At 39.5% G+C, this 15,758-nt stretch overlaps 1 protein-coding gene across 1 annotated transcript in view; it reads left to right on the top strand.

Annotated features, from left to right (window-relative positions):
* Nucleotides 1–15,758, top strand: part of LOC106090018 (myotubularin-related protein 14) — a 36,849-nt gene that overhangs the window by 18,092 nt on the left and 2,999 nt on the right. Inside the window, exons 2-5 of the mRNA XM_013256052.2 lie at nt 13,223–14,124; nt 14,215–14,769; nt 14,875–14,961; nt 15,046–15,258. Coding sequence (XP_013111506.2) covers nt 13,223–14,124; nt 14,215–14,769; nt 14,875–14,961; nt 15,046–15,258 — 1,757 coding nt within the window. The remainder of the gene's footprint in view (nt 1–13,222; nt 14,125–14,214; nt 14,770–14,874; nt 14,962–15,045; nt 15,259–15,758) is intronic.

Here is a 15,758-nt window from a genome sequence, read left to right as displayed (position 1 = left end):
CTATAACGCTGAACGCCTGGGTTCGAATCCTGGCAGGAACATCAGAAAATTTTTTCAGCTGTGGTTATCCCCTACTAATGCTGGCGACATTTCTGAGGTACTTTGCCATGTAAAAACTTCTCCCGAAAGAGGTGTCGCTCTGCGGCACGTCCTTTGGACTCGGCTATTAAAAGGAGGTTCCTTATCATTGAGCTTAAAATTGAATCGGACAGCACTCATTGATTTGTGGGAAGTTTGCCCCAGTTCCTTAATGCAATGTTCATGGGCAAGTTTGCTGTTTGCAGAAACCCATCTCTATGCATGACAAATACTATCCAAATAGGATCATATGATGCAACTGCCATATAGACATAAATATAGAACAGATAAAATGATATTGTTTGTTGGTTATTCAGTCAATCAATATAATCTGCGCAAAGGGTTTTGCACTAACTTGTCCCTCTAAGCATTTTTCTACCACAACTGTCAAAAATCGATTACAAGGAGACATTTTTTTTGCCGTTTCCTTTCTAAACGAAATCTTTCGTCACCAAATTGCGCCTCAGAGAAGTCATTAACCGACAAAGTGAGTAGCAACCAAACCATAGAGATAACACCAACAACCAAATATACCAAAACGAAAGATTTAAGTCGGCTGACATGGCTAAGTAGAATTTTTAAAAGTAATTGTGGCATGTTTCCTACGGCAATTTATCTTATCAACAAATGCAGTTGCAAACAAATTGGCCAAATTTATTACGCAAAAGTAATAGAGGTGCGCCGTTAAATGATGTATTAATTATTTACCTTCACTATTGTTTTTTATTTATTTTTTTTTTATAAATAAGCACTTTGCTACGTAGAGGAAAATATTTAATTTTATTTTAGTTCTCTGTTGATAAGCATGTTTGTTGTTGACGCATTTATTTGTATTGAAAGTTCTCTGGGGTTAAGACTACATCATTGATCTATAGTTTCGAATAGATTATTTGCTCAACAATTCTAAAAATAATGGATTGTGATTAGTTATCTTTTCAATGGGATAGGATTGCCTTCTCGATTGAGGTAATAGGCATAACAATTTATAAAGTTAACATTTAAGCAGAATTTTTAAAACTTTTAATAAAATATATGAATAAAGCACGTACCACTTGGGTTAAGTAATGTGCATTTACTTTAAGCCTAGCTATTGCCAATAATTAAACCGGCTTTGATCGAACGTGGGTGTTATAATTTTTGTGTCTACACAAATATATTCCTTTTTTGTGAGACAATTTAAATACAGACCATGTTGGAAATGGCAAGCCAGTTTAGAAGCATATTTCAACTTATTTTAGAGATTTTCAGCATCCTTAATTTCAAAAATGAAAAGCTTAACAAAACGACAAATTTATATTTAATTATTTACGTGTTAGCTATATGACCCCAAAATTTTCTACCACATTGACTGTAAATTGACATTTCGGGTTCTTATTGCTTGGATTGTAGAAAATTTTCAATATTGGTCTACGTTTTGATGTTGCCCCCATATAAAGGTATTTGGAAGGTTGTATCCACCTTTTTTCATCCATTTGGCTTTAATTTGGTACTTGAAGAAGTGGCGTGAAAATGTTAAAAGTATGGCATTAGGTCTGTTCGCGTACTTTTCCAGTAAAGATTTGCAGGAGAGTAAGAGCTATTTTACTCTCTTCAAAAAATTTGCAGAATAACAGCTGATTTAAATTTTGGTTAGGTTTTACATTTGCTTGCTTAGGAAAACAATTGTTTTCAACTAAAAAATGCTGGCGATACTTGTGAGGCATTTTCGTTAGATAAACGTCAATTTATTAGCCCGAGAGTGACAAGGGGATCCATTCGTAATGTCCGTGATTTCCGTGTCGCTAGACAGCCAACCGAATTTACTGTGCACGAAGCTAGGAATGTCATCCGTGATTCCAAGTCGCGCAAGGCGCTGGTCGCAGACGGAATCACTACACTGATGCTGAAGAATCAGGATCTGCCTGGAGTCGAATACCTTACAACTGTCCTCAGCCTGTCTTAACACTATTGAAGTACTCGATATTTGGAAGATGGGCAATGAGATCCCGCTGCTGAAACCTGGAAAGGCCACGAGCAAGGGGAACTCGTACAGACCGATCTGTCTTCTTTCATAAGTAGCCAAGCCGCATGAGGGACTACTCCTTCCGATCCTCCTGTTGGACAATTTCCACTGGCCCAGCATCAACAGGCATTTCGAAGGCTGCATAGAACTACAACTGCTTTACATGCCATCACCGTACACAAAAGTAGAAACAACGATCTCAAGTCCCTTGTCTTGGTGTGTTGACAAAGGAACCTTGGACTAATCACCTAATTCTTCTGGATTTTGTGGCTATACAAATTGCTGCGACCACTGACGTGAGGCTAAGGGAGCTTTCTATTTGGTCATGTGGCGGCTACGAACACTGTTTTATCATTGAAGATATCTGTATCCTTTCACAATTGGCAAAATAATTTGCACTAATTTTGTCCAATCCACTGTGCGTAACTTTTAACTGCCCAGCCAGACCCACCATGGCAGCATCTTTCCTCCTTAACAAATTCAAAGGAACGGTGTTGGTTTCATCGTAGCTCTCTGATGAGGATGATTCCATCAAAACACTTAAGAAACCTAGCATTGCTCTTTTCTTGGTATCTGCAAATAATTCCGCAAATTTTGCATTTACCTTCTAATGAGAAACAACCACCGACTTGAGGTAAAATTACAACTTCATTTGGCGAGTTTTCTGTACCTGAACACTAGCTACTGCCATGAATCTTCATTAAAAGTAAATAAAAATGAAACAAATTCAATCATTACCAATAAACAATATTTGTTTTACTTACCTCTGCCTTTTGGGATCCATTTTAGTGATTGTAACGGCTGCTTTTCATAAAACAGCTGTTCAAAGTTGCACATTTCTGCTGGCAAAAAAGTCCCAGTAGAAATTTACAGGTTCTCTATTTTTGAACTATCAAAATTTGGTCTCTCTCTCGCGCTCTCTTCTGCTGGCAAATAAAGTACCCGAACGACTTCCAGCAAAAATTTGTGCAAATTTGCTAAAATGTTTGAGTTTAAAATAAAAAAGTGACACACAAGTGGCATCGTCCAAAAAAGTGTGAAATTTGATACTAAAGTGGCACAACGGTAACGCCGCCCCCAACTTAAGTTTTATCATTTTTTTTTTAAATCATTTCCATAGAAAATCTTCACCAAATTAAATATATTTTTGCCATTGCTAAGAACATTTATGAAATAAGATACGTTTTAGAAAAAATATTTTATTTATTTCAAAAAATGGTGTTGTGGGTCACAGTTCATTTAAAATTACTTTCATAAACCCACTACCTGCATTGCCATGTTGTATGTATGTGTGTATGTACATACCAATATATGTAAATGATTCAAGCTATACCACCTCCATTTACAGTTAATTTATTTCAATTCTAAAATTACTGGAATTTGTAATTGACCTTAACTAAGAGGCTATCAAAATGTGGGTGTAGCAAAAATGTGACTTCGATATTTTTTCTTGTTCATTTTTTTCTTCCTTTCTTTTGTATTGCATTACTTTGTAATGACATTGTTGCTGTCGCTGTCGCTGTTACACAGTTAGTGTGCTTTTTGTTGAAGGTGGTCGTGATTTTGTTGTTATAATTAAAACTCGCTCATTCGATTACTTTCATGCCTCTTTGTACAGCCGGCTCTGATGCATTTGTATTGTGAATGCAAAAAACCAACAAGAAACCACAATACCTACAGCGTACAGCTTTTGTTGTCATAAAGTTGTAAGGTGGTGGTGTTGGTGGCCACGGGAATGCAGGTTATACTTTCAGTTCCATTCATTCATTAGGTTTTCATTGTCGTGACCGTTGTTTGTACAATAGCAGAAATCGGTAACTGGTACTGCACTATTGCTAAGTCTGTGTTTGCTTTATTGCTATTTTCTGTCAAGATAGTTATTTTTCATCGACCTCACCAACCACCCAACTTCAACTGGGATAAAGAAAAAGAAAAACGGCAAAACTATCATGCAAAAGCAAGTAGAAATAGCTATATTTACTACAAGCGCTGAGGAGCCAGACTCTTTAATCATCTATGAACAGCAAGCCAGCCATACGCTGCCATCCAATCAAGCAAAGTAATAAAAAAAATGCCACTCCGACTATTGCCACAACAAAGTTTTGTGGTGAAAGAAAACAGAGAAGAAACATAAACCACTACAAAAACTATTTCTTCAGACGATACAAGAAACTGAAAAGTAGTTCATACTCTTACTAACATTTGCTGGTTGCCCATTACATCTGAAGGCTTTAAAATCCGGGTTTCCAATATGCAACTTAACAACACTGCACAAATACGCTTAGTGTTTAAGTAAAGTTTTTCTTTTTTTGCTTAATATTCTGCGCCCATTAAAGTCTACACTATTACACTAGTGTGCCAAAGTTTTCATACATATGTGTCTTTTGTTGGTTACTAATAAGACCATTGGAGGAAAAGAGGAAACCAACCATTTAGCAAGTTCCTTTTTCAATACATTGGGTATATGGCCTCGATGCGTTGTGGAGTGTCTTAAAATCCCCCCATATGCCGTTTGGATATGACTGCTATGACACGCCATTCCTATTAGACAACAAAAAGGAAGACCCTTATTGATTTGGAGACGTCTCTAGTCCACTCTAATATGGAATGTGCATAGGAAAAATTTTTCAGTTTTGGATATTTAAAAACCCAGAGGTAGCAGAGGTAGAAGGGGAATCTTCCAATTTAACTAAGCAAGGCCGAATGAATGTAGAAGGTGGATGATGACAACGTCGCTCAGGCCAGGGATGATAAATGAGGTTGAAAACTAGTCAAAAATTAAATTTTTTGGTCCAAAGGCAAAATTTTTTACTCTTTATGGACGTAACTCCCTCTCATAACTTAAAAAATTCGTTCAAAGACAACAATGGGGAATACCATGGCGAAATAATTAAAGGTGGTCTCATTTGTAAAACAACCACAAATCATATGGTGCAATCCGCTATGCTGTCATCAAGCTGACACAAAAAGCAATTTCTGTGTACGGGTGCGAGTGCGTACATGAGCAGATAATATGCGGAGTAGCTGCAATAGCAGTCGCGGACAATCAGCAGTATCGAGCGGAGAGTCTCAGTAAGAGGCCGGGCAGCCCCGGCTCTTTATTGGCGTCTTTGAATAATTGTTCCCGCAGCGATCGTTCCTTTGGACTGGAACGAGCTTGCTCACACAGAACCTTGCCGAGGATAGCCACCTCCACATGAAAATGTGACTACAACAACAACAACAACAAAGTGTACTTTAGCCACGAAAATTCCTCTAAAGAATTGTGGGAATACTTCCCTCATGTGTATGAGTGCAGTCTGATTCAAGTTTTCAGTTCATTGGTAAGGAACATCCTTGTTACGGCCGAATCTAAACTCGCAATCTATTTTGAGTTAGCTCCCATATAGACCGAAAATTAGGAAATTTTACCCCTTGAAGGCGCATAGAGCGTATTTTTCATTAGATTACTTTTAAATAAGGAAAAATTAGTTGCATTCGCCTATTCTATATCTCTTCCAACCATGGTCCCACGGATCGCTATTTTGATACGCATGTTCCAAATATTTTCTACACAGGCTCACATTTCGATATAGCCGCCATATGAAGAGCTCATTCATTGGATTTCTATCAATGGCCCACAGAGGTCCAACCAACCCTCTAATTTTTGTATCAGTATAAGGTTCACCGAAAATCCATCGTCGTAGGTATACAAAAGTTTAATACAGCTAAATTCAATACCGTTTTTACTTGTTCAAGTGACTAGTAAATGCCGTTATCCTCATTCCTCTACCGAAATTTTTAGGTTTATATCATAATTAATATTCAGGAAAAACTTTAGGATTTTTGCCGATAGGAAATGCTAATACCAATTATAAAGTTTAAACTCTTTGATATCTTAAGTCTTCGAATACATATAAAAAAATTGGCTAATATCCAAAAAGTACCAAAAGACTCGCGGCGGTACCGTGGTACTATTCCTCAGAATTGGGGAATAACAAGAAAAACTTACAGCAGCAAAACGTAGAGTATTTTCAGTAAACTTTACAATATTGGTTTATTGAAATAATATTACTTAGTGTGTTAGAGTTAGAGAGAGCTAAAGAGAAAGGAAAGAGAAGAACCCCTTACCGATCGAGCGCCGGTGAAATTGGAAGTCATATCAAAGGCAGGATAACAATTGCGTACTGCAGGTGTTTAAGAAGTCAAATCAGACACTCATTTGCTCAAGGAATTGACCATACACGGTGTTGAATGTTATAACAGAACAAATAATTCAAAATGTCACTCAAAAAGATTGACATTTGCAGCGAGATTCTCCAGAGTTCTGAAGAAAGCAAATCAATTAATAGCAACATAAGTACCAAAAGTTTCATCCGATTTCATCGAAATTTGACACAATGAGTTTTGGTAGACCCCTTTTCATTCTTGTTGAATGTGGACCAGATGGGATCATATTTGGATAAAGCTGCCATATAAGCCGATCATCCGATACATGGTATTGAGCCCATAAGAGTCGAATTTTTCATCTGATTTTGATGAAATTTGAAACAGTGAGCTTTGGGACCTCTCTACACCTTTTCGTTGAATATCGTACAAATCGGACCATATATGGATCTAGCTGCCGTATAGACTGACTTAATGATATTCAGACCATATTGGTCACATATGTTGCAGGTCATGGGAGGAGACGTTGTACAACATTTCAGCCAAATAGGATAAGAATTGCGTCCTTTAGACGATTAAGAAATCAAGATCCAGATCGGTTTATATGGCAGCTATATCATACTTAACACAGTTGTTGGAAGTCATAACAAAACATTTGATGCAATATATCAGGCAAACCGGATCAGAATTTCCCCCTCTAGAGGCCCAAAAAGTCAAGATCCCAAATCGGTTTGTATGGCAGCTGTATCAGTTTATTTGAACCACACTTAGCACAGTTGTTGGAAGTCATAACAAAACACCGTGAAAAATTTCAGCCAAATCGGATAAGAATTGCGCTCTCTAATGGCTCAAGAAGTCAAGATCCAAGATCGGTTTATATGGCAGCTACATCAGGTTATGGACCATACTTAGCACAGTTGTTGGAAGTCATAACATAACACTTTATTACTAATTTCAGCCAAATCGTTTAAGATCGGTCCATTTTTTGATATAGCTGCCATATAAACCGATCTTGGATTTAACTTCTTGATCCACTAGAGGGCGAAATACTCACAGACCCCTGTTTGTGACCATCCGTCATTCGTTGTCCTTTGGGCCTGGTCCTGAAAACTTAGATAACATGGATTATGTAAGGTAGTTCCTAGTCTCGCAAGCTCATCCGCTTTACAATTCACTGGGATATCTCTGTGGCCCGGCACCCAGAACAGGTGTATTTTGAACTGTTCAGACATCTCGTTGAGAGATCTGCGACGGTCGAGGGAGGTTTTTGTGTTCAGAAATACGTTTTCCAGGGATTTAATTGGTGCCTGGCTCTCTGAGAAGATATTTATGCCATTCCACCACTTTCTTAATTACAAGGATCTCTGCTTGACACACACTGCAGTGGTCGGGCAACCTCTTCGATATGACGAGTTCTAGATCTTTAGAGTACACCCCAAAGCCAACCTGGTCGTTTAGTTTGGAACCATCCGTATAGAAGTCTATGTAACTTCTGTTACCAGGGATATCGTAGTTCCAATCGGTTCTATCAGGAATAGTGGTACAGTAAAAATGAAAATGTTGAGTTTACTGAAAAACTGACAGCGACGGTTTGATGATAAGTGTGAAAAACCCCTTTATTTTAAATATAACAAATTTGCCTACATAAATATACATTAACTTCTGTGGGGAAGTGTAATAAGATGGTCTCTTTTAATGCCTGACAGCATTCACTATACCACCTTTAGTTCATAAATACACAATTTATGGTATAGTGGCCAGCCAATAAGCGCTACTAGCGAAGACACAAGCAAACTAAAGTACAAACTAACACTGTCCTCATCAGATTTTTTTTGTCTCTTTGTCTGTCTGTCTGTCTGTCTGTCGTTGGCATTGTTGTTGTTGTTTTTCACTAAACTATTGCTCCGCCAAAGAAGCAGGCGCTCAGCTTTTCTTGTCCAACGACGACGATGACGCTTTCAGTTTTTTCTCTGTTGCCTTCTTTTTCATTACCAGTGGGGGTAAACAATGCACATACACACATACTCGCATACTTTGACATTACAGCAATCGCAATGAGCACACATTCTGCTGACTGACGTACTCCACTACCACGTCAGCCATGTAATTGTAAAGTGTTTTGTCTCTCATACACGCCGCATTTGTTGTTATTTTTGTTTATAGTATTTTCGCATTTCGGTATCGTTGTTGCTGTTTTCATTGTTATAATGCCATTGTGTGCAATAAGAAACAATAACAATGTGCATTGATTTTTCTCCCAAAGCTAACGGGTGTGATATGGTAATTATGGTAATGGAAAAATGAGAAGTGATCTTTTAGATTTTATATATTATACTATGGTATAACATATAAAATCTGACACCGAACGCCTGGGTTCAAATCCTGGCAAGAACATCAGAAACAATTTTCAACTGTGGTTTTCCGCTCCAAATGCTGGTGACATTTGCGTAAAATCATCTACCCAAAGAAGTGTTACCCAGCGGCACGCCGTTTGGACTCGGTTGCAAAAAGGAGGTCGCTTATTATTGAGTTTAAACGTGAATTGGACAGCACCCGTTGATATGTGAGAAGTTTGCGCCGTGTTTTTAATGACATCTTGAGCAAATTTACAAATTTGTTGTACGATAAGAGACTTGCTTGTTATAGCCAAATCCAAACGACTTACCGCAAAGCAACACCCCTTCTTGACAAGTTTTATATTGCAGTAAGCTTTACAAACAGTGATGTCAACATTGTGCTTTTCGCACTAGATTTGGTGCTTTTTAGGTCACCCAAACCCCGAAAAGTTACCACCTAGTGCTAAACAAAAAAAAAAAAAAGCCACTAAGCTAGGTAGATTTTGAGAAGGTAAGGTCATAAGCCCAGCTGATAAAATTATCCAATTCCAGAGTTGTATCCAAATACACTTATGATACAAAAAAAAAAAACTGATTTCGATTTGTGTATCCCATTTTAAACGAAAAATTTATCGAACGACAAGTCGAACAAAAACGTAAGCATTTGCATCAAAAATGAGTTCTTGTTTATCGCAAAAGTTGTCAAAAATGCGAAGCAAATGTCAGAACCAGTCACTTGATAACTTGTATATACATATACACAATTCGTACCGAGGCGTAAAGCGTGAAAATCGGACATTCGCGCCACCGTCGCCTACTCTCATAAAAAAAAAGACACACACATAAATCATAAGAAAAATACTGACAGAAGTAGCAGTGATAGGATGGAGGGCAGTAGATAGGGAGTTTTGTCGTTAATTGTTCGTTAGAATCCAGAGACTGGCTAGCGATCCTGTGTGCGATCTGGTGCGTCCAGAAGTCTGCACCACAGGCTGCGCTGGAGGCAATTCTAAATATAGCGCACAATGGAGTCTTTTAAAGTTCCAAAACCGAATAACAAGCAAAAAACCTTGGCCAAGTTCTCGATTCAAAGCTACACGAAAAGGAATGCAGAGAAAAGCATTCGTAAGGCACCATGGTGAAACAATTAAATGTGGTCTCATTTGTACCACAATTTGTATCACAATAGACTTAAAATTGTCTATGTGAGTCTGTAAAGGACTGACACTCTTACCTAACCTAATTTAATACCGGCCGGCTGTTAACAGCTATTCGTGTGAGACCACCTTTTTAAGTACGCCTTGGTAATGCGCTGTGCACCGTCTACTCCTGCAGAAGGATGTTCGATAAGAAAGACAGACATGAAGGGATGTAGATAGGAAGACTTTTTTAAGTGTTCGGTAGTATCCGGAGATCGGCCTACAATCGGAACACAGGATTGCTGAGATCTGCGAAAAGATTGGAAGATTGGATTGAATATCGGTCCTTTTGATAACTAATTCCGAACTACATATATAACCAATGTTTCAACAAAAAATTAAAAAAAAATTGTTTACCAAAATTATTACTCTATTGACGTTATGCGATTTCTTCTTGTTCTCCCTTCGCACTTCGTGTCCATGCCATGCAGTTCAATGTGTTAAGAGATGACGTCGCTGGTAGTTGAATTCTGATTTCAGCATGTGTCATTGTACCGCGTTGTTTACCTTAATTGTGGAGAGTTCAAGCCAAACAAACAAAAATAGCCGGGAAAATTGTTTCGCAATAAATCTTTGTTATTTATAACGACGAAAACAAAGCGAGCGTTTATATTCTCGTTCATTGAACATTCATGATGCATATTTCTAGTTGACATTGAGAATATATATTGATTGGGTTTTACATGCAAACATACGAGAACATATACATCAATAAATCGAGATGTATGTATTTATATAATTAATTAATTAAAAAATGTTAGCTAGGAATCTTGACTTGGGGATTTTCTCATTTGTTTCCGGGTTGTTAATGTAAAAATGCGAATGATCCACACCATAAATATTTAAAAAACAATTAAAAATGTTTTTCCTCTGCAAAAAAAAACAAATATTTTTTTAGAATCCCATATTGCCCCTGTCGGCTTATATGTTTGTTTCAGATTTTTGGTAGTTGTAGCGGCACAAACACCCAGCCAGCCATACATAAATATCAAATTTGTAGTTTACTATCTCCGACCTTTTATTTAAGACACATAGTGGGTCTGGCTGGGCAGTTAAACAGGTGACGTGTATCGTGCGGTCCCTGGTTACAATCGGGACATACATCTTGCACGTCGGCATAAATACTTGCTATGTAGGAGTTGAGGCGGCTGCATCTGCCGGAACGTAATTGAGCCAGAACTCTGGTTTGCCGGGGGAGGTCAATTTCTTCGGGTGCAATGATAGGCGATCGTTCTCCAAGGACTACATTCACCCGGTAGCCATTTACCGTGTCTGCATGAATGACCCACTTGACCACTAGATCACGTAGATCTACCTAAAGGATTCTGGGCGGTGGATATCTATCCACAAGATGATGATTTGGGTCGTCTCTGCGATAACAGCCCAAAAGGTATTGCATACACAGCATGTAGTTATGTCTTCGCACTGGTACGATCTTTGTCTCTTGCTGGAGGTGGTCCACATGAGAACTGAGGAGACAGCCCGTCGCAGTTCGGAGGGCGTCTTTCTGACAGATCTGAATATTATTCCACTGCGTGTCACAAAGTTGACGAGACCACACTGGCACTGCATAACTTACCCCAGAGCGGCCAATTGCTTTGTACTTGGTCAACTAGGTTTCTTTGTCTGCACTCCAAGTGCTGCCAGCAAGTGACTTGAAGACCTTGTTTCGACTTTTGACTTTATCGCAAATTGCTGTGGCACGTGGGGAGAATGTGTAAGAGCTGTCAAATGTGACGCCAAGTATTTTGGGACACTTGATGGTCGGAATCATTTCTCCATCGACAGTCAGTTCAGTATTCACCTCACGCGTATTTGTAGTGAACAATTTGGCTGAAGATTTGGTGGTAGATATCTTCAGATTTCGCAGCGAAATGAGGCAAGTTCGTTGAGGTAAACGTTTAACCGTTCGCAGATGTCAACAATGGGTGGGGGTGTCAACAATGCCATGATCGTATAATCGTTCGCATATGATACGATCTCTATGCCGTCTGGAGAGGATGAAATGGAGGATAGGTAGAGGTTAAACAGTGCCGGAGATATCACTCCACCTTGGCGAACTCCCTGTTTCACTCTACGGTGCTTCGACTTCTTATCCTTCTTCTTATTCCACAAATGACTTGCGACCACACAGATAATTCGCCACCCAGGGTTTCAGGTCTGGCTGGAGGGACGTGTTGGCGAATGTGTCGAATGCCTTCGATAGGTCCAGTGCCACGAAGACCGTCCTATCACATGGCCTAGGCTGATTGAAGCCACGGCAAATGTGTGCGGTGATGGCACCCTAAGCTGTTGTTGTTCTATGCAGTCTTCGAAATCCATGTTGATGCTCGGCGAATGGAAATTCTCCTACGGGGCTCGAGAGGAGTAATGCCTCAAGCGTCTTTGCTACTGGTGAGAGAAGGGATATCGGTCAGTACGACTCCCCCAAACTCGTGGTCTTTCCAGGCTTCAGTAGCGGGATCACTCTGCCCATTTTCCAGACATCGAAAACTATAAGAGTGTTCAAGGACAGGTTGAGGACAATAGTAAGGTACTCAACTCCAGGTGAATCCAGACTCTTCAACATCAATGTGGAGATTCCGTCGGGGCCCAACGCCCTGATTTGGCGCCACGGATGACATTCGTAATTTCGCCAGCGAATGGCTCTCCTCCTTGCCCTGACACTCTTGGGATGCACAATAAATTGACGGTTGAAGCACATTGTATCCGTGACAACTTTGCAAGCTGCAGGTGTTGGCCAGCTTTGTCTCCTGGATCGCTGCGACCGACTCATGGAATCCACAATCTCATCGATCTTGCCACGGAGACCGTTGCAGTATAGTTGCAAAAATGATGCATTTCCCGGCACTGGCCTGGCAATATTGGAGCTAGGATGCTGTTATTGCGCATATTTCCGCACGGGAGAGGTCGGGGGGTCACATAGTCCGACGAAGATAACGCTTGCTATGTTCGCACGGCACCTTGCAACATATCCAGTATGACTATATTCCCGCAGTGAAGTGAGGCCAGAGCAAGATCGGAAATGTACCCACTCCATGCACCGGTTGCACCTCACCGACACCGACCGATGATGGAGGCGGTTTTGGCAAGCCGAACAGAACCAGGGTCCGGAGTTCTTTTTAATCTCGGCACGGACCAGAAGCAGAAGGCACTCCGGGATGTGCCTCTCCCATGACGAAAAAAGACGAACACGTACACTGTGGCGGCAGCCCTTGCCGATGAGGGTTCCATCGGGTCAATCCGGTGCGTACAACCGGCTGCCATGGGATTGGTCTTGATAGTGTTACATGTCAGGGTGATTTCTGAACTGTGCACAGATTCCTACCTTTTGAGTTACCATAAGTGTGCAAACAAAATTTCGCTTAAACCAATGCAACAATCAACGGGGTCTTACGTTTTTGAAAATTTAGAGATCTGTAGAAAATTTAAAGCCTACTTTTTAATTTTTCTTTTTCCAGGAGGAACAAATTACAAGAAAATGCGAATTCCTATTTAAACAAGACTACACCCTTATCGAGCTTGAAAACAGCAATGGGATCCTTAGCCCTCGTTATCCGGGACGAATATTTATACCGGAATACGAACATGGTCACATGGCCTCTACGATCACCGCCAATAATACGAATATATTCACACAGAACGGCTTTAATGCAACAACAATAACAACAACTGCACAACACAATGGTAGTAGCATTAGTAGCAATGGTTTTCACCACAACTCGGCCACCAGCACCAATGGTTCTTCCTCAGGCTCCCTTAATATGGGAACGACCAATAATGGCATACATGCATTTGTGACATTTGCCAACGATTCCATATCAGCGCAAAATACTACCGGCACCACCCATCCATCATATTTTCCAACACAGATGCAATATCCCCAACAGAGCCCAGCATCACCGCTAATGATGCCTGCCAATGGAAGTGGAGGTTCCTCATATCCGCAGCATACCATCTATGAGGATTTGTATGATGCAAATAAAATACGTGAACTCATTACCATGGCCAAGTATGCAAGGTGTCGTCAACGTTTTGCCGTTCCCGTCATCATGTATCGAGGCAAATACATATGTCGATCGGCCACCATATCTGTAATGCCGGAGACATATGGACGCAAGGTGGTCGATTATGCCTATGATTGCTTGAATGGCACCAATTACAGTGATCGGGGGAATCATATTGTCGATGATGAGAACAACGACAACAATGAAGACTCTTTGATGAATCATGCCTTAAATGAATCTTCGCCGTTTTCATATGACGAAGTGATTAAGAGTGACATTCAGCTGTTGAATGCTCTGAATGTAACCACCATAGTAGACTTGATGGTGGAGAAGAGGAAAATCAAATACTTTATGGCGTAAGTGTCTTGTTTATCTATTTATGGAGAAAAATCTTGAAATATGTTAGAAACATAGCTTATTTTTGTATTTAATTTTTTTTTTAATAGGGTGTCCTCATCTGAAAAGGCTGATCCCGAAAATCATTATGAAGAATTCAATATCCTATCGCTTCCCTATCCAGGCTGTGAGTTTTTTAAAAAATTTCGTGACAATAACTATATGGCCAAGAACCTCTACTACAATTGGAAGCAATCATTCAACGATGCCATTATAAATGTACCCAAAATGGGTCCGACTGCCGATTTGAATATACACTGGAATGACTATAAACAATGGGATTTGGTGCTTATAACTCAAAACTATCTCAAGGCCTGTTTGAAATACATACAAGAGGAGAATTCTGGTCTGTTGATACACTGCATAAGCGGCTGGGATCGTACGCCTTTGTTTATATCGCTTGTACGTCTATCGCTGTGGGCCGATGGTCTGATACATCAAAATTTGAATGCCCTACAAATGGCTTATTTAACATTGGCCTACGACTGGTATTTGTTTGGCCATCAACTGCCCGATCGTCTAAAGAGAGGCGAAGACATTATGTTCTTTTGTTTTCATGTGCTTAAATATATAACGGATGAAGAATTTAGTATTGTAGAACATAGGTATGTATGGAAGTTAAATAGTCCCAACTAGAGTGGGCCTAATTGCTATCCTAATTGTGTATATCAATTAATTCTAATTGCAATTTTTTTTCCTTCCTTTTTTAGAAAACGTACTAAAACCTCTAGTAGTAGTGGTAGTAGTAGTGTTATTGTTATTAAGTCTGATTGCTGTGATGATGAACCACTTAAAGAGTAAGTAGCCAATGATTTGCTTTGTTGAATAACGAAATAAGCCAGCAAATTTTTTTCTTTTTGTTTTTTTTTTTTTTCTTGTAGAGACTTTATTTTAAGTTACGATCAAGACAGCAATGATAGTTTTTCCAATAGTTCCAACTGTGATATGTCCATAACGGATAATTTTTATGCAACTGCAACGACGACGACGACTACAACAGCCGCCGCAACAGTTACAGCACAACAACAACAACAATCATCATGCAATAATATGGTTATGAATCCTTTAACGAGTCGTTCACCAAATCCTAAAAGGTATTTATGCTGGCAGATTTACTTGCCCATTATCACTGGGGTGTTTATAAGAGTTTTCACGTACTCAAAAATGTGTGCACAAATTTATATAAAAACCAGTAAGGAAAGGCAAAAGTCGGACGGGGCCGACTATATAATACCCTACACCTACCCTACAATTATAAATTCGGGCAATATATAAATATATATGTATATGAGACTTATATCTGAACGGACTTTAAAACAGATTGTTTTATTCAAATAAATAGTAAAAAAAAATCACTGCACGGATGACACTTCACTTTCTCATCTGATGACAACTTGCAATTTTTATGGCAAATTTAAGTCACTACGAGGTCCATTCATGGACCGAGGAGCAGAGATGTCAACTTAGTGCTTTTCACACTAGATTTTATGCACTTTAGTTCACCAAAAACCCGTAAAGGCAAAACCGCTGAAAAATTTTTCTGATGGTCTCGTCAGGATTCGAACCCAGGCATTCAGCGTCATAGGCGGACATG

This window comes from Stomoxys calcitrans, chromosome 5 (genome assembly GCF_963082655.1).
Source record: "Stomoxys calcitrans chromosome 5, idStoCalc2.1, whole genome shotgun sequence".
In the NCBI taxonomy this organism is placed as follows: domain Eukaryota; kingdom Metazoa; phylum Arthropoda; class Insecta; order Diptera; family Muscidae; genus Stomoxys; species Stomoxys calcitrans.
This window is presented reverse-complemented; position numbering and strand designations above follow the sequence as displayed.